The 20,745-nt window shown below is 37.1% G+C and overlaps 5 protein-coding genes across 6 annotated transcripts; 2 read left to right on the forward strand and 3 right to left on the reverse strand.

The window, feature by feature from the left end:
• Positions 1–77: 77 nt before the first annotated feature.
• Positions 78–1,484, reverse strand: LOC140873686 (probable methyltransferase At1g29790). The gene has a single exon (XM_073276892.1). It carries the CDS (start codon positions 1,482–1,484, stop codon positions 78–80), a length of 1,407 nt encoding a protein of 468 aa, XP_073132993.1.
• A 4,499-nt stretch (positions 1,485–5,983) lies between these two features.
• LOC140873666 (oligopeptide transporter 7) lies at positions 5,984–9,871 on the forward strand. Its single transcript, XM_073276870.1, has 7 exons — positions 5,984–6,199; positions 6,342–6,829; positions 6,960–7,057; positions 7,448–8,017; positions 8,105–8,360; positions 8,453–8,635; positions 9,107–9,871. The coding sequence occupies exons 1-7, from the start codon at positions 6,154–6,156 to the stop codon at positions 9,713–9,715; spliced, it is 2,250 nt and encodes a 749-aa protein (XP_073132971.1). The 5' UTR covers positions 5,984–6,153; the 3' UTR covers positions 9,716–9,871.
• Positions 9,872–10,624: 753 nt separating this feature from the next.
• On the forward strand, positions 10,625–14,819 carry LOC140873617 (N(6)-adenosine-methyltransferase MT-A70-like). The gene is made up of 7 exons (XM_073276804.1): positions 10,625–11,768; positions 12,089–12,187; positions 12,304–12,387; positions 12,477–12,832; positions 13,069–13,285; positions 13,477–13,556; positions 14,254–14,819. The coding sequence occupies exons 1-7, from the start codon at positions 10,701–10,703 to the stop codon at positions 14,456–14,458; spliced, it is 2,109 nt and encodes a 702-aa protein (XP_073132905.1). The 5' UTR covers positions 10,625–10,700; the 3' UTR covers positions 14,459–14,819.
• Positions 14,820–14,926: 107 nt separating this feature from the next.
• On the reverse strand, positions 14,927–16,981 carry LOC140873618 (uncharacterized). 2 transcript variants are annotated; one of them, XM_073276806.1, is made up of 6 exons: positions 16,683–16,981; positions 16,377–16,583; positions 16,202–16,281; positions 15,603–15,678; positions 15,384–15,494; positions 14,927–15,275 (listed from the first exon to the last, which is right to left on the reverse strand). In XM_073276806.1, the coding sequence occupies exons 1-6, from the start codon at positions 16,797–16,799 to the stop codon at positions 15,258–15,260; spliced, it is 609 nt and encodes a 202-aa protein (XP_073132907.1). In that variant the 5' UTR covers positions 16,800–16,981; the 3' UTR covers positions 14,927–15,257. The 2 variants fall into 2 exon arrangements, with proteins under 2 accessions (XP_073132907.1, XP_073132906.1); XM_073276805.1 differs by having other exon boundaries at positions 14,927–15,280; positions 16,683–16,946.
• A 919-nt stretch (positions 16,982–17,900) lies between these two features.
• On the reverse strand, positions 17,901–20,148 carry LOC140873786 (uncharacterized). The gene is made up of 3 exons (XM_073277036.1): positions 19,730–20,148; positions 18,713–19,070; positions 17,901–18,310 (listed from the first exon to the last, which is right to left on the reverse strand). Exons 1-3 carry the CDS (start codon positions 20,102–20,104, stop codon positions 18,117–18,119), a joined length of 927 nt encoding a protein of 308 aa, XP_073133137.1. The 5' UTR covers positions 20,105–20,148; the 3' UTR covers positions 17,901–18,116.
• Positions 20,149–20,745: the final 597 nt, after the last annotated feature.

Below are 20,745 nucleotides of genomic sequence, written 5' to 3' on the forward strand. Positions count from 1 at the left end.
GTAAAATGAGTCTATTGATAATTATTAATGGGGACAAAACGAGAGGAGGAAGAAGATTTATTGCATTAACATATCATTTATAGTGATCTAGGAGGCTTCTCCAGCAAAGCTGAAAGAAAAACTTCATCCTTGGATTTAGGAGCAATAGACCACTTGTGTTTCCTATATCTAAACTGCAAGAACATATACATGTATTCATCCAAGTCTTTCCTTTTACAGAAGAACCTATCGATCCATAGCAATCCACCAGGCCTCAAAACACGATCCCAATCGAACAAGATGAAATCCAACAGCTGCAAGTCGAGCCATCCATCCATAAAGCCTGCTGTGTGAATCAAGTCCATGGTGTTATCGAAGAACGGTAAGCGTTGGTTCAACGTCAAATACAAAGGGATCAAGCCTCTTAAAGCAATGGTTTCACTGAAAGGGGCTCCTAAGTTTATGGCAGTCGAAACTATGGTCACGTTTTGCTCTCTCATTCGTGCCGCAAATGTCCCCGTGCCTATACCGAAATCCAAACCGATCCTTATCTCCCCCGGTTTGATCGACAAAACATCTTGGATCAAGAAATCTATAGGAAGGGTGGTGTTTGTAATCCACTTTAGCTTTTCCTTGTCCATTTCGAAACATCCGGTGCACTTTGAATAGCCTCGTTTCGGATTCTTGCCAGATAAGCAGTCGAAGTTTCTGCACTGATAATTACTCCACCGCACATTTCTCCCCTCTGGTATCCTCCAAAGGGACTCGTTGATCGAATAAGGTCTCAAGTATAGCTTAGAGGCTCGTGTCAAGCACCGTCTTCGTGGCAATGGATCGCACCCATGAACCATTAGCTTTTGAGCCAAGTTCCAATCATCCTTACAATACGATCCAACATCATAATCCATATACTCTTCCAATTCTTTCTTCATACGCACGCACGCGTGCCCGATCGTGTTGTACACCTTCTCGGATCCATATATGTTGATATTGCCCACCCTGTTTCCCTTTGGTGTTATGTACTTCCGAATCTCCTCCACCACGAAAGTATTGATCAAAGGATCCTCTTTTATGGTGATGTTTTCGCCCCCTTGGATTTTAGGGAGACGAATTTGCCTGAGAGCAATGTAGGCTCTATAGATTGGCCTGATCACCTCATCCTCCAACAACTCCTTGTACTCCAATCTTGAAATGCTGCCAGCTTTGTTGTTGTTATCCATTCGATGCACGGCGGATTCGAGATTCTCTTGGAGGCTCTCCATCTTGTGTAGCACTTCATCTACTCGAGCTGCTAGAGCTCTGAAGTCGATTTCTTGAAGCACCACATGCTTAACATCGTAGAGATTGGGACAAATATTGTTGTCACTGTGTAAGAAAAGCCCCGCAGAGTAAAGCTTAGCTAGTGTCGATAAGCTCACAATTATAACAAGACCCCCTAGCACAACTTGAATCCAACCCATTATTCTTCCTAGTCTACACGTAGGAAACCAATTAGACTTCACCATTCTTATCCCCAAACCCAAAATACTAAAGAACCATAAAATTTGAAGATATAATTACTCTAAATTCAAACAATGTCTGTAGAATGAAAACAAAAAGACCAAAATGGAACATTATATTGGAATGTTTAGTATTAAATAGAAGTTTTCTTGGATTTATAAATTAGTCTCTCTTCCACTTAATTGGTAGCTGGAAAAACTTGGATCACAATCATATACAAGTAGTGACCATTATTTTAGAGAGAAATTGCTGGATAACTCGTGAAGGGGCCAAAAATTTAGCAAGAAAATACGCCGGCTATCGATTACTGTGCTACTACTAATTTACATGGAGTAATTTTTATGCTTTCGAGTATTGTAATTTATGGACGTTGACCGGTGCATGAACCTGGGCTGATATTGCGGCAAAAGAGTTTGAATAAGGATATTGTACATATAGTCTTACATATAGGGTTACACGCCTTAAACTAAAAAAGTATGTCAATTTTTTTAAATTTTTTTTTTCTTTTCAATCTACAATTAATTCTTTGTCTTGCTAAAAAAATATTTTAACAAAAATATTATTATTTTTTATTACTTACTTATAAAATTAATTTTACTGAGTTCAACAAAAATAAATATTTTATAAAATTTTAAAATATAATTATGAAAATAAAATTATTTACTGAGTTCAACAAAAATAATAACTGTTTATTTTTTCTAGTAAATATATTTTAAAATTAAACTTTCAAATTTACATCATATATAAGCAAGAATTTATAATTATGTATTTAAATTAAAATATATTTATTTATTATTATGTGTAGTAATTAATTATTTTGTTAAAAAAACAAAATAAAAAATCAAATCATTAGGTTTGGGTTGATCGGGTTAGTCGAGTTCGAGGTGGTCGCTATTGATTTATTCGGATTTGATTTGAGAAATTTTAAATTTTTTTTTTTACTTATTTATAGAATTAAAAAATATTTACTATATTTTTATATATTGTATGTTTGAAAAAAATTATTGTATATTGTATCATAGATTTTCAACATGTAATAATTATTTTGTAAAATATTATTTTTTAAAAATAATATTTATTTTGTGTATTAAGTATATTTTAAACTTTGTACACTTGAACTTTCAAATTTAAATTACATAGAATTATATAAGTGAGATTTTGTTATTATGTATTTAAATCAAAATATATTGTTATTATTATGAGTATTTAATTATTTTTTAAAAAATTTAAAAAATTTAAATATTTCGAGTCTAACCTGAACCCCAAAACCTCCACCTTAATTCGATAATTATCTGTCAACTGATGTCGGGTTCAATTTTGACACCCCTAATACTACACAATAAATTATAAAATAAATAATAATAATTTTTTTGTTAAGAGTTTTTTTGAACAAGACAAATAATTATAGGTTGAAAATAAAGATATTTTAAAAGAATTTTGATACACTTTCCTAATTTAATAAAACGTATAAACCTCTTTGTAAGACTCTATCTACACGTAGCATTATCCTTTGAACAATTTTCAGTCGGACAAATTAAGGTGAAGTCCGCGATATAAATTTTGGATTTCGACAGGAATATGTTACACATAATACATTGGTGTCTGATAATAAATGTCATCAAATTAACGAATAATATTTATGTAGTGACCCTTACCCGGATCACCTACTAAACAGAACTTAGGCATGCAATTAACTTAATTAAACAGATATCAGAATAAAACTGCGGAAACCAATAAACATTATACAATCCCAAGTAAAGGAATCGGTAATTTATCCAAATAATATACAACCAAATCGAATAGCTGTATCAACCCAAACAACAGTAATAAAACCTAAGCGAAGCTCCAGCTGGCCAACCACTGACTAGCCCCTCCTGGATCCACCCGCCTCGTCCAATCGCAAACCTGCCCCATGGAATAGGGTGTCCAGAAACACAGAGTACGAGACGTGAGCATAAAATGCTCAGTACGAGAGTATGAGTATACATGCATGCAAAGTGAACTCCCTATAAACTCGAGGTCAAGGATCAGATAACAGAGACAGACCGGGCCCTGGTATGTAGCACGCTGTGCCGTCGCTTCAGGAGGTGGCTCCCATACCGAGATAACCGTGGATACGCCGGACCCAAATCGATGGAAGTTTATCCACTAACAGGATAGGGTACAACCCTACTAACAGACATCTCGAAAGAGATACAGCAAGATGCAAATGAATGCAGCATAAATCAATGACATATAAACCATGCAGACACATAATACATGCATACTCAGTCAGGATATCTCGAACAGTACTTCCGTACCTCAAAACAGTGCAAGCTCTACCAACTCTAGGTCCACGCCTATAGTCTGCTCTACACTGCCAAATGATACTACTATCATTAAAGCGCTCTAAAAGCCTTAACTAAGCTATTGCATACTCCTAAATATTTATAGAAAGCAAAAGTTATACTTTCGTCCGTCGTTAGCCCTTTGATGTCGATGCCTCCAGAACTTGGGCACAACTCCGCTACGACTCCCGAATGTCTCGCCGACCTCCGGGCCAAGCCTAAGAAGACTAGAACAACTCCAAAAGGACTAGAATGGAAAGGAAAACTCGAAATTGGCAAATGAAAGTAAAGCCTCGGCCTTCTATTTATAGACAACGATCGGAACTTCCGATCCTCGATCGGAACGTCCGAACCTCGATCGGAACGTCTGATCCTGCCATCGGAGCTTCCGAAGATCCTGATCTGCCACGTGTCAAAATATCACTTGTTGACTTCGGATAGGGGTGATCGGAGCTTCCGATCTAACCACACGTCATGGATGACGTAATATTATCGGTGCCTCCGATCGCTCATCGGAGCTTCCGATCCTGTTCGGAGCTTCCGATCGTGCCTTCGGAGCTTCCGATCCATCCGATACTCAATTTATTTAATTAGCATTAATCCTTAATTACTGATTTTTTTGTTACGGGCTACTACAATTTATCCTTAAAAATTCAAGTAGTTAATTATTTTTTAGCTGACAGAATTTCTAAAATATAATTATTGGTAGGAAGAAATATTTAACTCTAAATTAAAGTAATTGATAAATTTTTTACCTATACATAATCCTAGCACCAATTTTTTTTAAAACACACTTTATTGTACAACTCATGTTAATTTATATTAATATATTAAAAAAATGTTAATTTATATTAATCAAGTAAATTCCAAAGTGGGCAACAACCTTCCCAAATGCAGTTGGGCCTCAAGATTTAACTACCCTTGCTTGCCTTGTAGTTTGCCAAAGTAGACAAATGTATTCATTTTGGTTTTTGGTATAAATAGACAAGAGTGACAGTGCCACTTCTGATTATGCGATTTTTTTTTTTTAACTCGCTAGTCAAATAATAGAATTGTATGATTTGAGGCTTGAGCTCGAGCTCCTCGACTCCAAGCTATGGATATATAGTCGAGAAAAGGTTTTCTGTTACGATGGTTCGCTGATATATATTTATTCTAAGATTATCGATCCGATTTTATATCAAAATTGAAAATAATACATTTGACATAAAAAATAATATTTTTTCATGCGTATGTCGAAGATTCGTCTAGTTCATAAAACTGATATGTGAGACTAGTACTAATTACCAGAGTTTTTGTGTATTTGATTCTATTCAAAAATTTCGATCTAAATATATAATGTATCCACATTTCAACACAATTTTTTTTTTCATTATTTTAATTTATATATTTTGTGATAGCTTCATGCTAGGGGGAAAAAATTATTATTTGTATGATAGTTACATTAACATAGAGGTCGCTACAGAGCAATAAAGGCATGAGTGAAGGGTATACGTAGTCCCCAATTTATTCACTCGAAGAAATGGACGAAATAGGTGCATGTTTAATTAAGTGGCATTTATATTCAAGTTGTGTGAGCCACGACATTTTCCCCATACCCCCACCCCATGCCCCCAAATAAATTGCAAAGCACTAATCAGACATTATTAACAACTTATATTTTATTACATAAAAGCAAATTTAAACTTGTCATATCTATTACGTCATAATCGACTTTTCGTACAAAAGAAAATATTAAATTAAAGCATTCACCATTTTCACATCCTCCTATTAAATTGCATATGTTGGATTTTTTTAAAAAAACTTGATTCAATATTATTAACAACCACCTAAATTAACTATGCATGCATGTTTTAATCATGCAAACAATATTAATATTTGCTTTTGGTATATCATCACGTCTATAACATAAAATACAAAGTATTGGGCATTTAATCATGCATGGAAGTTGTTTTTTAGAAAAAAAGATTTAATAAAAGAGAAAATATTTAATTACACTACATTTTTTAAAAAAAAGTAATAGATGAGTTGTAAATTGTAATAACTAATAGTAGACAAAATAATAGAAGAATAGGAAGTTTAATTTTCATTAAGAAAACATTGAGTGTGGATCCAACTAACTTATATAGCTACGTATGATTGATTATTGTCTTCAAACAATCTACCTACCAAACCAAGCGAGCAGTACTCTCTACCCTTTTATCGGTTTTGTCATTTCTCAAGGTCAAATATCTGATTATATTCCTAATTCCAAATGCTAGCTGCGAAGATTCATGACTTGAAACAGATTCCACCATACATATTTGCACCACTTATCCTCTCAGGAACATAATTCTGCAGAAAAAAAATGGAGGAGGAGTCATCCGATCAAATCACATCTCCTCTCATATCATGTAAGTGATCTCTTTCTTGATTCTATCTTTGTGACATCAATCGAGCTAGCTAGGAATATATCATATATATGTATATATGTAATATTGATCATCCCATAGGATACATTTAATTTAAACGAGAATGAATCTTGTAACTTTGCAGCATCAAGAAATGACGACCCTTCATCATCCAGCTTATTGTATGGAATATCCTCGGAAGAAGAAAACTCACCAATCCCACAAGTGGCCCTCACGGTGGCAACAACAGATGACCCTTCACTCCCTGTTCTGACATTCAGAATGTGGTTCCTAGGCACACTTTCTTGCGTTCTTCTGTCGTTCCTGAACCAGTTCTTCTGGTACAGAAAGGAGCCCTTGTCCATCACCGCCATCTCGGCTCAGATTGCGGTGGTTCCATTAGGCCAACTGATGGCTGCAAAGCTCACGGATCGCGTCTTCTTCAAAGGGAAGACATGGGAATTCACCCTGAATCCGGGGCCTTTCAACATGAAGGAACATGTACTTATCACCATATTTGCGAATTCCGGGGCCGGAACGGTCTATGCCATCCATGTTGTTACTGCTGTCAAGATTTTCTATAAGCAGCACCTCACCTTCTTTGTTTCCCTCATTGTTGTCATCACAACACAGGTAATAATTAATAATTAATAATTAATTATATATATATGTTATTTATGAATGATTACTAGTACTTATTATAATGTTTATAATTTGTGAGTAATTAATGTTGCGTGATTGGGTACTTTTGAATGGTATATAGGTGCTGGGATTTGGATGGGCTGGAATATTTAGAAGGTATCTGGTGGAACCAGCAGCCATGTGGTGGCCAGCAAATTTAGTGCAGGTTTCCCTCTTCAGGCGAGTTTCCCGCATTCTTCAATATTACTAATAAATTATGTCCACGAAAATATTGCTAATTAAGAAAGTCTTGTAGCAATAGCCCTTGTATTGTTTCATTTCCGAAATAAGTATGGTTAGCAGAAATAATTGAAATAGATTAAAATTGATTTCATTTGCTATTTAAAGGTTTTTTTTTAGTGAAAAATATGTTGTGTACTTTTCACTGGAAAATTTTGTTTCAAGTTTTAAAATGAAAAGGGTGTATAATTATATTTCATTCTAGTTTTTATATTATATCACATGATGTAATCACCCCACAAATGATAACTATTGAACTTTACTTTGGATATTAAATTTTCTCAACATTATTGTTGGAGAATCTGATTCAAAATGTTGATATTGTGACAGGGCTCTTCATGAGACCGAAGAACGACCAAAGGGGGGGATAACTCGAACTCAATTCTTCATCATAGCATTCATCTGCAGTTTTGCATACTACATATTCCCTGGCTATCTGTTTGAAATGCTGACCTCTCTCTCATGGATATGTTGGATCTTTCCTCAATCGGTTCTAGCCCAACAACTCGGGTCGGGTCTACAAGGACTCGGAATAGGAGCTATCGGGCTCGACTGGTCCACTATTTCATCATATCTAGGAAGTCCACTAGCAAGCCCATGGTTTGCCACAGCCAATGTAGCTGTTGGCTACTTCTTTGTTATGTATGTTGTGACTCCCCTTAGCTATTGGCTCAACATTTATGATGCCAAAACCTTCCCGATATTCTCCGACGGTCTCTTCACCTCGTCCGGTCAAGTATACAACATATCTGATATAATTGACTCAAATTTCCATTTGGACACTGGGGCATATAATCGCCTAGGCCCTCTTCATCTCAGCACTTTTTTTGCCATGACATATGGTGTTGGATTTGCTGCACTCAGCGCTACGGTTGTGCATGTGCTTGTGTTCCATGGAAGGTACTTAACATTCGATAACAAATGAAATAATGCGTGTGTGATCTTTTTGGTAAATCAGGGATTAAATCATGGATTGCATTATTTTAGGGAGATATGGGAGCAAAGCAGATCAAGCTTCAAGGAAAACAGAATGGACATTCACACAAAACTGATGAGCAAGTATAGGCAAGTACCCGAATGGTGGTTTTGGTGCATTCTTGTGGCAAATATAGCTTTAACTATCTTTGCCTGTGAATACTACAATGAACAACTTCAGCTTCCATGGTGGGGAGTCATCCTAGCCTGCGTGATCGCCATTTTCTTTACCCTACCAATCGGGATCATTACTGCTATCACCAACCAGGTGAGTCTGATCTTTCTGTTCCTTGCATATTTTGAAGCTTTTGGAGTAAATTTTTGCATCTTACAGAGGCATACTTTTTGCAAAAATGACAGTCACCCGGCTTGAACATCATAACCGAGTACATAATTGGGTACATATATCCTGGATATCCTGTTGCCAACATGTGCTTCAAGGTTTATGGTTACATAAGTATGACACAAGCTATTACTTTTCTTCAAGACTTCAAGCTTGGACATTACATGAAGATCCCACCAAGAACTATGTTCATGGCACAGGTAAATATGATCCAAAATTATGTGCAGGAGTAAATACAGAGGGGCTGAGTAGGGGTAGCGGTCCTCTCCAGCCTCCCTCGGTATATGCGGCTGCTTATGCAGAACAATAATCAAATTTGATGCTCGAACGATTTCAAAAACATTATTTTCACCCTTACATCAAACTATCTTTTAGCCATGTCAAAAGTTAGATATTACAAATCGTCCACTACAGAGCCAAGACACTTCTTTGATCTCAAGAACTGGTTTAGCAATTGTTGATAGGAGAATTGTTGGGAATGTATGAGTGGCATCATCCTCGTAACAACAATTGAAACTAAGCATTCAGATGACTATAAGCTTTGAAAGATTTGAGTTACACGTTTATTTTCAACTATTACAAAAGACAAATTCTCCATTTTATATTTGTTGCATCGATGGTTTCATTATGTTCAAATGCATATTAACTCGGTATAAGTGATGTATTTCTAGGTTGTTGGCACCATTATAGCTGCTTTTGTGTACTTGGGAACAGCATGGTGGCTAATGGAAACCATTCCAAACATATGTGACAAGAGCATTAGCAGTGTGTGGACTTGCCCTGGTGACCACGTATTCTACGATGCATCCGTGATATGGGGATTGATCGGCCCTCGAAAGATCTTTGGAGACCAAGGGACATACAAAATGGTTAACTGGTTTTTCCTCGGTGGGGCCATAGCTCCTCTGCTAGTGTGGTTTGCTACAAGGACCTTTCCAAATCAAGAATGGATCCGACTCATTAACATGCCCGTCTTGATCGGTGCCACGGGGAACATGCCTCCGGCAACCGCTGTGAATTACACAACTTGGATAATTGTGGGATTTTTGTCTGGCTATGTAGTGTACAGATACAGGCCGGACTTGTGGCAACGACACAATTACGTTCTTTCGGGAGCGTTGGATGCTGGATTGGCCTTCATGGGAGTTCTGTTGTACTTGTGCTTGGGACTTGAGAACATTGGACTAGATTGGTGGGGAAATGATCTTGATGGCTGCCCCTATGCAGCTTGCCCTACGGCAAAAGGGATAGTTTTTGAAGGGTGCCCCGTTGTATATTAGCATCCAATGGGGGACAATCAACAAAAAGTTGTGAATTATAAAGTCTGCATTCATCCATTTCAAATTTGCTGCTTCTTTTTCTTTTTTTTTTTGCACAAGAACTTTGGTGCTGTAGAGACAGATTGATGAATTGATATAGTCGAAGTTAATTCCATATTGGACAATCCACTTCATTCGTTAACTTGACAATGTCTACTAGCCTTCTCTTTAGAGGGGTCAAAATGAGCTAGATTTATCTGGTTGGTCCGTCCAGCCATACATAATGGGTGGATTGAATTGACAATTTCTCAATCCGCCTAAAAGGTAGACCGTCCCACCCCATTTCGCCTAATATGAGTTGCGACAGGTTGTGGGCCGGCCCGCCAACCCGTTTTGACACCTCCACTCCTGTGCAAAATCAATCTGATCGTCTACTGATTTTCAGTCATATAAATTGAAAATCAATCCATATAAATCTAAAAATTAATAAAAACAGTCTACATATACAAAAATAGTCGAAACTTGTCTGAATTAAAAATTAATCAAAACAAATCTACATGAATTGATTTTTTTTTTTAAATGATCAATTTAATTGATAACTCAGACACTACTTTTTTCCCCTTAATTATCTTGTTGTCCAACTTAAAGAACCAAAAATAAAATATCCGAGGAGAAAAAAGTAAAATTAGGTTATTTACTAGTCAATAATTAATATCATAGAAAGCAAAGAGAAAAATATGCTGTAATTTGAGTAGAAAACATAGAAATTTAAAATACATGCAGAGAGAATACAAATTCAAAATTTCATGTTTTTTATTATTATTTTTCATGTTATTAAAAGTATAGTCTTTTCATTTTGAGTTGGAATCTATATATATATATATATATATATATATATATATATATTTTGTCCCAAGCAATAGCATGATTCTTTCTTGTAATATATATAAATTCCTAGCCCGAAATCAAAACCTCAGCAGAACCCTCGAGTTTAGAGTGGAAGACGATGGAGAATCAATCTTCGGAAGCGACGGAAGATTGGATTTCATCGATAAAGGCGATGAGGCAGCAGCTGGAATCCCGAGTCGACACCCTCCATGCCACCCAGCTACACCTCATCGCCTCCCTTCAAAGTGTTGTTCCCGACATCGTTTCCTCTCTCGATATCTCTCTCAAATCCGTATCCACTTTCAAGAACCAGCCTTTCACCCCCCTCGGCCAAATCCTCCCCGCCAATCCCAATTTCAGCCAACCCCATGTCCCCTTGGAGAGCTCGAAACTCCCCGTCCCTGCCTCTCTTTCCAAGCCCTCCCCTAAAGAGAATGAGCGGGCTTTGATCGAGGAGAGTGGTGGCCCGCTTTCGGTTGTTAGGTCGATGGTGGCTGTGTGCTTGCTTGAGAGGGTTCCCTTTACTCCAATTGATTCGTCCACATTGTTGAGAAAGTTGGAGAATGATTCCTCGGCTACTTTAGCTGAGAAGGTGGCTCTGAGGGAGTTGGGTGGGGAGTCCGGCCCCATTCTGGCAGTGGAGACGGCGTTGAGGTCGATGGCCGAGGATAATGGTGGTGTGGACTTGGATGAGTTTGTGGTGAGTGGGAAATCTGGAGTCATGGTTATGAATATTGATAGGACTAGGCTTTTGAAAGAGTTGCCCGAAACTAAGCAGATGAATGACAGGAATAGAGCTATGGAAGCCACAAAGAATGGGGAGATTGTGAGTGGCGGAGGGAATTTTGGTATGGGAAGGGGAGCTCAGGATATGTGGGTTGGGGGACCGGTGATGATGCCACCGAGGGGTGGTGGTGCGAGAGGAATGGGAATGATAGGGGTACCGAGAGGTGTGGGGATACCGCCCCCAATGCATAGGCAGCCTCCGGTGATTCCAAGTGTGCATCAAAATGTGGGATCCAATAACCTTGGGTTGAAACCGAGGACGGAGGAGGAGGATATGAAGGATCTTGAAGCTTTATTGAATAAGAAAAGTTTTAAGGAAATGCAAAAGTCCAAGACGGGGGAGGAGCTTTTGGACCTTATTCACAGGCCAACTGCCAAGGAAACCGCAGTGGCTGCTAAAGTATGTGATCAGAGAGATTGATTACGAATTCATCATGTTCACTTTTTTTTTTACCAAAGAGGATTTTGTTCCTTCATGCTTGATTGATTTAACTAATCGTGTCTGTGATGGGTTTAAATTGTTTCCGGACGCCAACAATCAGCTGAATACTCTAAAGTTATTCTGTTTTATTGTTATATTATCATTTCTAGATTTCTCTTCCCAGAGAATCTAAAAATATGGCTGTATCTCTTCTCATCAGTCTATCTAGGATGCTTTATTGCCCATATAGAATTTTTACATACTGTTGACTGGCTGGTGTTGCTCTTAAATTGCTTTAGTTCAAAAGCAAGGGGGGTTCTCAAGTGAAGGAGTACTGTTCAGCATTAACAAAAGAAGATTGCCGACATCAATCTGTTCTATATGTTGCTTGTGAGAAGGTTAGTACAGTATCTCTGTCATTTATGAATTTAACAAGTGTACGAGCCTTGTTCAGTATAAAGACCCAAAAAATCTTGATGTTATGGTAGTTAGCTGAATCTTTTAATGGATTTAGGTTCATTTCCGACGAATAATTGCTTCACATACTGATACAAACTTGGGAGACTGCTCATTCCTCGACACTTGTCGTCACATGAAGGTAATTAAATAATAATACATAACGTCTTTCTAATGCTTTCAAGCATTTATTTAGTCTATCACAATTCTCACATTTGCGCATAATAGTAGACGTGTAAGTATGTCCACTATGAGCTCGACTCAACACCGGAGGTATCACATTTGATGATGGGACAATCTACCGTACCTCTGAACAAGCCATTGAAGCCTCAGAGTGCTCATTATTGCTCGGAAGTAGAGCTTGGAGAACCACAGTGGATTAACTGTGACATACGTTCCTTTAGAATGGATATTTTAGGGCAATTTGGAGTTATAATGGCCGATCCTCCATGGGATATTCACATGGAATTACCATATGGGACAATGGCTGATGATGAAATGCGCACTCTGAATGTTCCTGCATTACAGACTGATGGTCTGATATTTCTTTGGGTAACTGGTCGTGCTATGGAGCTTGGGCGTGAATGGTATTTAACTTTTCCTGTCCACGCTTCCGTAATTTTAAATGGATATTTTTGTTATGACGAACCTAATTTATTGTTTTGGTGATTATTTTTTATTCACCTTTATAAATAATTAGATTGTTATGTGATTTTTACCGTCAGCGATGAAAACACCTCTAAAATTGATCCTTTGTTGTGGAAAATTTTGACATCTTTGTAGCTGATGTTGATTAAACCTCTGTTCAATTGTGTTTCTGAAGTTTGGAACTTTGGGGGTATAAGCGTGTCGAGGAGATCATCTGGGTGAAGACCAATCAACTTCAGCGAATCATCAGAACAGGTCGTACAGGCCACTGGCTGAACCACAGCAAGGAGCACTGCCTTGTTGGGGTGAAAGGGAATCCTGAAGTGAATAGGAATATTGATACTGATGTCATTGTTGCTGAAGTACGTGAAACAAGTCGCAAGCCAGACGAGGTAAGTGGACTTTGTCATCCTTTATATGGCAATTAAGAATCCGACAAAATATGTCTCTGATTTTGGTATGTGCGATGAATAGTTGTCCACATTCTGGATGCCGAATGCTATGCCCATGCTTGCTAGTTGCTACCTTGCGCTTGGGATTTTCTTGTTTATGTATGCTAATATATTTAACTGATGTGCTGTAGATGTATGCTATGTTGGAAAGAATTAGTCCAAGAACTAGAAAGCTGGAGTTGTTTGCAAGGATGCACAACGTACAGGCTGGGTATGCTTTCTTGATGATCGTTCCTATTTTGTAATTGCAACTGTTGATTTAACAGTATGGGAAGATAATTAAGGACGCACTGTGTGTCATAAATCCCCTTCAGAATTACTTCCATGCTCCAAGCATTTGTTGCTCTATGACACCATCCTTCATCTTAAAAGAAATGAACAAGGCACTTCTTGAACTCATCATTCATGAACTATTCTTTTCTAGCAAATACTTTTCAGAGGTTTCTTGAAGAAGAAAAAACCCATTTATCCACATCCCTAGTCAAGACCATTTTTGATCAAATTGAGATCTCAAAGCATTAAAAGACCATGTCTTCAAATCCACATGATCATGCATTCTTTCAATGCTTCAAAGTCAGTTTTCATCGCAATTGATTATATAAATTAGTTGTTACTTGAGTTTCGGGGTAAGGAAGCCTTTTCATATTTTCTTCAAGTAAAAAGTTTGTGGTGCCGTTGATCTGTCTGATGGGAGAGATCCACCAATTCCTTTATTTCCGTTATTGTCTGTAACACTGATACGTTCTGCTTCTGTTTCATTCACTCTGTATATGGTGACTGGTTTATGCAGTTACAATGTTTCCCAATTATTGGAAAATACCAACTTCACAAATGCCAGATTGCCACCTTAGTTCCATTTTGCTTGAACCTCGAAAAAGGCATGTGTTTAATTAATGTGCTGAATGCAGGTGGTTATCGCTTGGGAATCAGTTGCAAGGGGTACGGTTAGTAGATGAAGGGTTGCGAGCCAGATTCAAGGCTGCTTACCCGGATGTGGAGGTGCAGCCATCATCACCACCGAGAATGGCAATATCCATGGATGTTGCTGAAGGTGAAAACAAACCATCATTAGAATCGAAGGCGATGAGTGTGGATGGGGAGACAGTAACCTAAGCTCGTCTTTGCACGTTGCGTGATCCAAATGAAGGTATAAGAAGATGTTGCTGCTAATTTTGGTGTAGTGTGCGTTTGTTTAGGTGTTTAGTTAGGATAGGCTTAAAAATTTCTTGTTTAAGATTCATAATTAAGTTTGAAGTATATAAATAGCATGGCTCAAATCTAGTTCTCTCGAATTTTTGTCCATCTGCTGATTCTTCTGTTCACATTCCAATTCCATGTTTCGCTCGCTCATTGAAGTAAATTGTATCTAGTTGCAATTGGATCCTGGAAAACAAATGCACACTGTATGAGTTCGAATTTATTGTATGCAAACTGCTAGAGAATGACGTCGCATGTCGATGTGTTTTTACTGAACTGGAGTCACAGATAGGTTTCTTCCTTGGTTCTGAATTTTTGTTGATCGAGTAATGCTTCGCATTCAAAGAATGTATTTACAACACACTGCATAATTTGTACTACTAGTAAATATATAAATTCACATTTATTCAACAGATTACCCGCCTGGGGTTTGAGTAAAGATTTCCAAAGCAAGTTGACACCTTTGGCTAAAATGATATAAAAATGGGATTAGAACTTGCCACTTCATAAGTCCAATGGAAGAACCAAACCCGACAAGTATTCCTTCTAAAGCTGAACAACTAGAGTCAGTGCGTGATAAATTCATAAAATGATGTGATATTTTGTTCAGTAATCATAATCTTCATCTTCACTCGAGGGTTCATCTTGGACAAGTTTCTGAGGGTCATTCCAATCCTTTATCTGATTTCTAAAATTTTCGGGAGCGGATGATAGATTATGGCGGCCCTTTTCCCTATCCTTTACAGAACAAAAAAGTTGAAAGAGATCAAACCAATGAAAGATTAACCAAAATCTTTACATATATCACTGTGTTTACATATATCACTGTGTTTGTGCGTACCTCTTCATAGTTCCTGTCATTCTTCTTATGCGTGAGAGATGAAACTCGCTTTGCTGCCTCATTAAATAACTGGAAGCCCTGAAGATCTCCATTTTTAATACTTGCTTCCAGCTGCCAACAAAATAACAAATAAATAATAAAAATAACTGTGTTTTGAATAAATGGCTTCAAGGAATTGGTTTTCGAAAAATTGATGAGGGAGATTTAAAAGTTGCAGACCTGAATGTGAGCGATGCAAAGAAGAATGCTAGCAATTGGCAGCCAGCTCTCCTCTGGAGATATTGACAAATTTGGTCTACGGCACAAGAAGATCAAATATATGCTTCAATGATAATGATACCATTCAAATACCGGCGCAAAAACGCAATATGAATTAAACACATTCTAAACAATTTAATTCAAGCCAAGCCAAGCCAACTATGCAGCAACTTATAAACAAGTCCTATGAATGCTTCCAGTGCCTTAGTTTTTGCAAGTGTTCCGTAACAAATATAGAACAAGGATACAGTGTAACATATTTACTGAAACCAAACGACTTCACCATCTCTGCATTTCAAGAACATCAAACAAAATGAGACATTTTATGCTTCAAATAATTGTAGAGGAAAGCTCGCTCCAGCACAAGAACATTTCTTGGATGAATATGCAAGCCTCATTCTCATTTCTTATCATTTGCAAAATAAATCAAACAAAAAACTTGCATGATTTGACATAAACTGTAATAGCAAATGCACTTTTTTATTTTATCTCCCAAAACCATTTCACAACAAAAAGCACCCAAGATTCACTCAAGAAAACAAAGAGTGGCAGGATCAAACCTCAAGTAAGGAGCTAAATAGACAAGAGCATAGACTGCATAGCGTCGTTTTCCGGTATCCAACCAAGCAAATACCCAACTCTACATGAGCATAAGAACAAGCATATAATAAATGAATACATACAAAAAAATAAATAAATCAATACAATTACAGAATCACAAAAAATAAATTATACCATCCAATTGAAATAAGGGATGAAGCTAATGATTCCCATCACAGCAAACCTCGCGTCAGCCGAGTCAATAAGTGATTCTGCTTCCTCATCTTCCGGCGAGGGAGCCACCGGGAAAACCAGAGAGTTAAGGATGCACGCGCCGATTGCCACGCTCACCGGCGCGTCGGCCGAGAACTCCGCCCTACACTTCCCACCTCTTAACCTCCTCTACTCAAAACAGAGAAAATAAAAAATAAAATCAACTTCAGAAATAAAGCGCATACCTTTTTTACCGTTAGAATACTAATTATATGTGTTCGTTCGTACCTGTCTGAGTATTTTGAATTGATTATACCTTGCATAACAAGGTTTGAGGGAGGGTATAAAACTGGGTTTGAGCGAAATGGAAGAAGCTGGAGACGCAGTGGAGGTGAGAGGGATCATTGATCGGCGCCGGTGGCATCCAACGTGCGGCGGAGTTGATGATCGGAGGGGGTAGTTGATGATTAGATTCTCTAATTTCTTTATTCTGCACTTGATCAGTAATAGGAATATCTGGAGGATTGGAATTAGCTCGAATGGTATTGTAAACTGTGCCAAATAATCATAGCTGGTTAGAAGTTTTTTTTTTTTTTTTTTTTTTGGATCAAATAGCTGGATAGACTTGGGCTTACCTTGCTCCCCCAAAATTAAACTCAATTTTTTGTTTATGTGATGAAAAATCTATAGTTGCTATTTTTTTTATATGTATTGATTATAATTTCGTATTAATCAGTGCATCACGTTGATCTGATAAATCACACCGTATGAGATTCATCCCAGTGAATCACGTTGATCAAATAAATCACACCGTATGAGACACATAGATTGCGGCATCGTGTGTGTGTGTTTTTTTAACTAAAAAAAAGACATTTTTCTATCGGAACATGTTGATAGATCAATAGACAATAAAGAAACAACAATAGACCAAAAATATTTATTTTATTTGATTTTTTACTCAGTTATATAGTGCCTAAGTGCTATGCTCAGCAGATATGATAATATAATGTTCTCGTTTGGTTTGAGAGATAAGATAAATAATACAAAGATAAGTAATATAATAAAATAAAAATAAATAAATAAAAAATGATAGTTAATATAGTATTTGGTTTGATTGATAGATTATAGTTTGTTTGATTTGATTGCTTAAATTTTATATAAAAATGATAAATTACTATTTTGTTATTTTAACCATTAATAAAATATGAATAATATTATTTATAAAGGATAATATAGTAATTTAAATTCAATGATTTGATTGATGGAAGATAAATAATTAATATATAAGTAAATAATATGATAAAAAGAACATGACATTGGATAAGATAAGTTATACATAGATTAATAATACCGTAAACCAAATGGTAAAAAGCTCGATTTCAAGAAACCTACTTCTAATGAATTTTTCCGCGAGTTTAGTAGACCCTCAATCAGAAAAACAAATTCCACAATGTAGATAAGATGTGTGGATGTGTGAAGTATAAGCGGGATCTCAGACAACAGCCATGAAAGTTCAATCTGTGTCATGTATATTTGATAGTTTTCACTCATATTTGCACACATCTGTATGGCATATGAAGTGTTTAACCTGGTGATGTATAAACCAACCTCGGCAGCAGGATCTCCACTGTAAACAGGCTATCCAAATTAATGCATAGATTAAGAACGTGCTCTCCCGTGACCAAGTATCTAAACAGAGAACTAATGTTCTAACTTCATATATTATGTCCTTGTAACTGATCTATCGATTGGAAATGGACTCAGAATTCCCACTTTGATGCAGAAGTCTAAGGCCACTGCAGCAAATGAAAAAATCAAAAGGCTTTCAGAAATGTATACTGCACCATCAAGTATGTGCGACAAAATGCTACTAGCTTCCAGTTCCAACGGGGGTCCACCTTCCAGCGCACCTAGGCCTGCATCAAGGATTAAATCATGGGGTTAACACGTTCAATGTCATCTTCAGAAGGTAGTCATATTTTCACTGGGAAACATCCTTCGATGATATTAAGTGAGGATTGTTCCTGTTGTGTTGTATAGGACATGGACTCTATGGCTGTGATTTGTGAACAATTCGGACTGTTCTTAGGTTATGTTTGAATTGAGTTATTTGAAATCAAGAATTACAAATCCATTAAAGTAGTTCACATGCTTTTGATATTGGGAGATTTCAAATTCATCCCCTCAAATTTGAATCTTATGAATGAACAATTGCAACGATTTCACATATAACCACGAACTCTGGTGTCTCTGCTTTCCATTTTGTACTTTCATCATGGCTCATGCCATTGCACAACAATTTATAGCAAGTGTATTACCTTTCACCAAGCCAAAGGCAGCAACTGTCCCAGATTTTAGATGAAAATCGTCCGAGTCTCTTCTAACAGCATAGCGGAAAGTTACTCCAAAAAGTGCACAACTGACAAAGGTGATTGCCAAAGGAAGAATCAGCTGTGGAGTGCTACCAGCCCGAGTTAACGAAACTGGAAGTTGTGCAAGAACGCCGATCAAAGCAGCGATTGATGCAGCTTTAGCAGATTCCAGTCTGTCCTTATCTTTGTCTGTGACTTCACTTTCTGTTTCGGTTGAGTCGACCTTTTTTTGTTCTGCCAAAGAACGCTCTGCTTCTTCCACCATCAATCTAGCTTCCAATATTTCTTTCTGGCATTCTGCAATCTACAAGTTTTATATCAGTCAGCAAGCAGCATTGTTAAGCCACGAACAATTACTAGTATTAGTTCAACTCATCAGCGGAAATTATTCAACTTACTTAAGTCTCTAGCAAAGAACCATTATCGACTCATGTTTGGTTGAGGGGTTAGAAGTTAGAACCATCTTTTACATGCAGATTGAGCCACATGATTTCATAATTATTGATTTCCGATGCATCTAACAGATGTCGAGCCGTATTTTCTTTTCGATATCATCCCATCAGAGCAATCATCTTAGTTGACCGAACTTCAAGTAAAGCAGTGTTTTTGCTATATAATTCTTCACTCAAATTACATAATTATGCCTATGAGGTTATGACTTTTCTACATCCACCTCCAACTGTGTTAATCTAGCAAGGTTTCTTTCGATTGAGTCAAAAACCAATTCAACCAGAGAATCAGCCATAGAACTTACAAGAATTCAGTTTGAATCCCGGACAAACAACAACAAATGAAGAGCAACAACCATACTACCACAGTACAGATCAAAAGAAGAGATAGCAATCATAATACCAATAGTGTGATTTTTATAGAAGTGTTAACTTCAACACTTTCCAAAATACTTAAAAAAAGGTTAGATTTTGACCTCTAAAACAGGTCAATGATAGCATTGTAATTCCATACCTCGGAAGCTCTAGACTCGAGCTGCTTAACATAATCCTTCATAATTCTGGCGTCGAGTTCTTGCTTCTCAATCTCAGCAAGCTCTCTCTTCGCCCTTTCAACCCTCTGCGAGGCTTGTTCGATTCCTTGCAACAAAACCCGGTTCTCTTTCTTGTTCAGCAGTAGCTCCACTTTGTCATCCACCATATCAGACAGTAAATCCTTCAAACTCTCCCTATTTCCACTTTCCGGGACGCCGTTTCTGCTGCATTTCACAGTCAGGGTTGGTCTCGAAATCGACAAAAGCGTTTGATTGGAGAATTTGATGAAAAAAATTTCTTGGAGCAGAGCCCTCCCGAACGTTGGTGGAGGGATTGTGGTTATGGCGGTTTTCATGGTGGGATATGTGTGTTGGAAAATGTGGATTGGAAGATTTCATATGTTATTATCATTCGACGCTTCCAACAAAGGAAAAAGGATTTTACTCAAAAACTACAAATCATCATTTTATTTTATATTTTAAAAAACGAAATTTTCCATACTGATCATGATCGTGAAAGTCACAATCTTTACTAATAGTAACACTCCTGTGCAACGGTTTCATTCGTGAGACGGGTCAACCCTATCCATATTTATAATAATAAGTAATACTTTTGACATAAAATGTAATACTTTTTAATGGATAACCCATATAAGAGACCCGTCACACGAATATGACCCGTGCAACGGTTGCATACAAGTGTTTGCCCTTTACTAATTGCTTCACTTAAATTTACACATAATTAATATGGAAGGCAGAAATAATGAGTAAAATAAAAAATCATTCGGAATTTTGATCAAAATTTTGTTTCATCGTTGCCATTTTTTCTTTTTTTTGATGATTTCTTATGTTCTTTTTTTTTTTGTGGGGGGTGGTGGTACTTTACTTAAATAATTGTTATATGTTAAATGATAGTATAGTTCGAAATCAATTTCATCATCTCTCAGAAAACAGAAATCGCCAACATCACATGTTTTTACCACAAGTAATGGATAAA

Source organism: Henckelia pumila, unplaced genomic scaffold (assembly GCF_033568475.1).
Source record: "Henckelia pumila isolate YLH828 unplaced genomic scaffold, ASM3356847v2 CTG_80:::fragment_1, whole genome shotgun sequence".
Lineage (NCBI taxonomy): Eukaryota > Viridiplantae > Streptophyta > Magnoliopsida > Lamiales > Gesneriaceae > Henckelia > Henckelia pumila.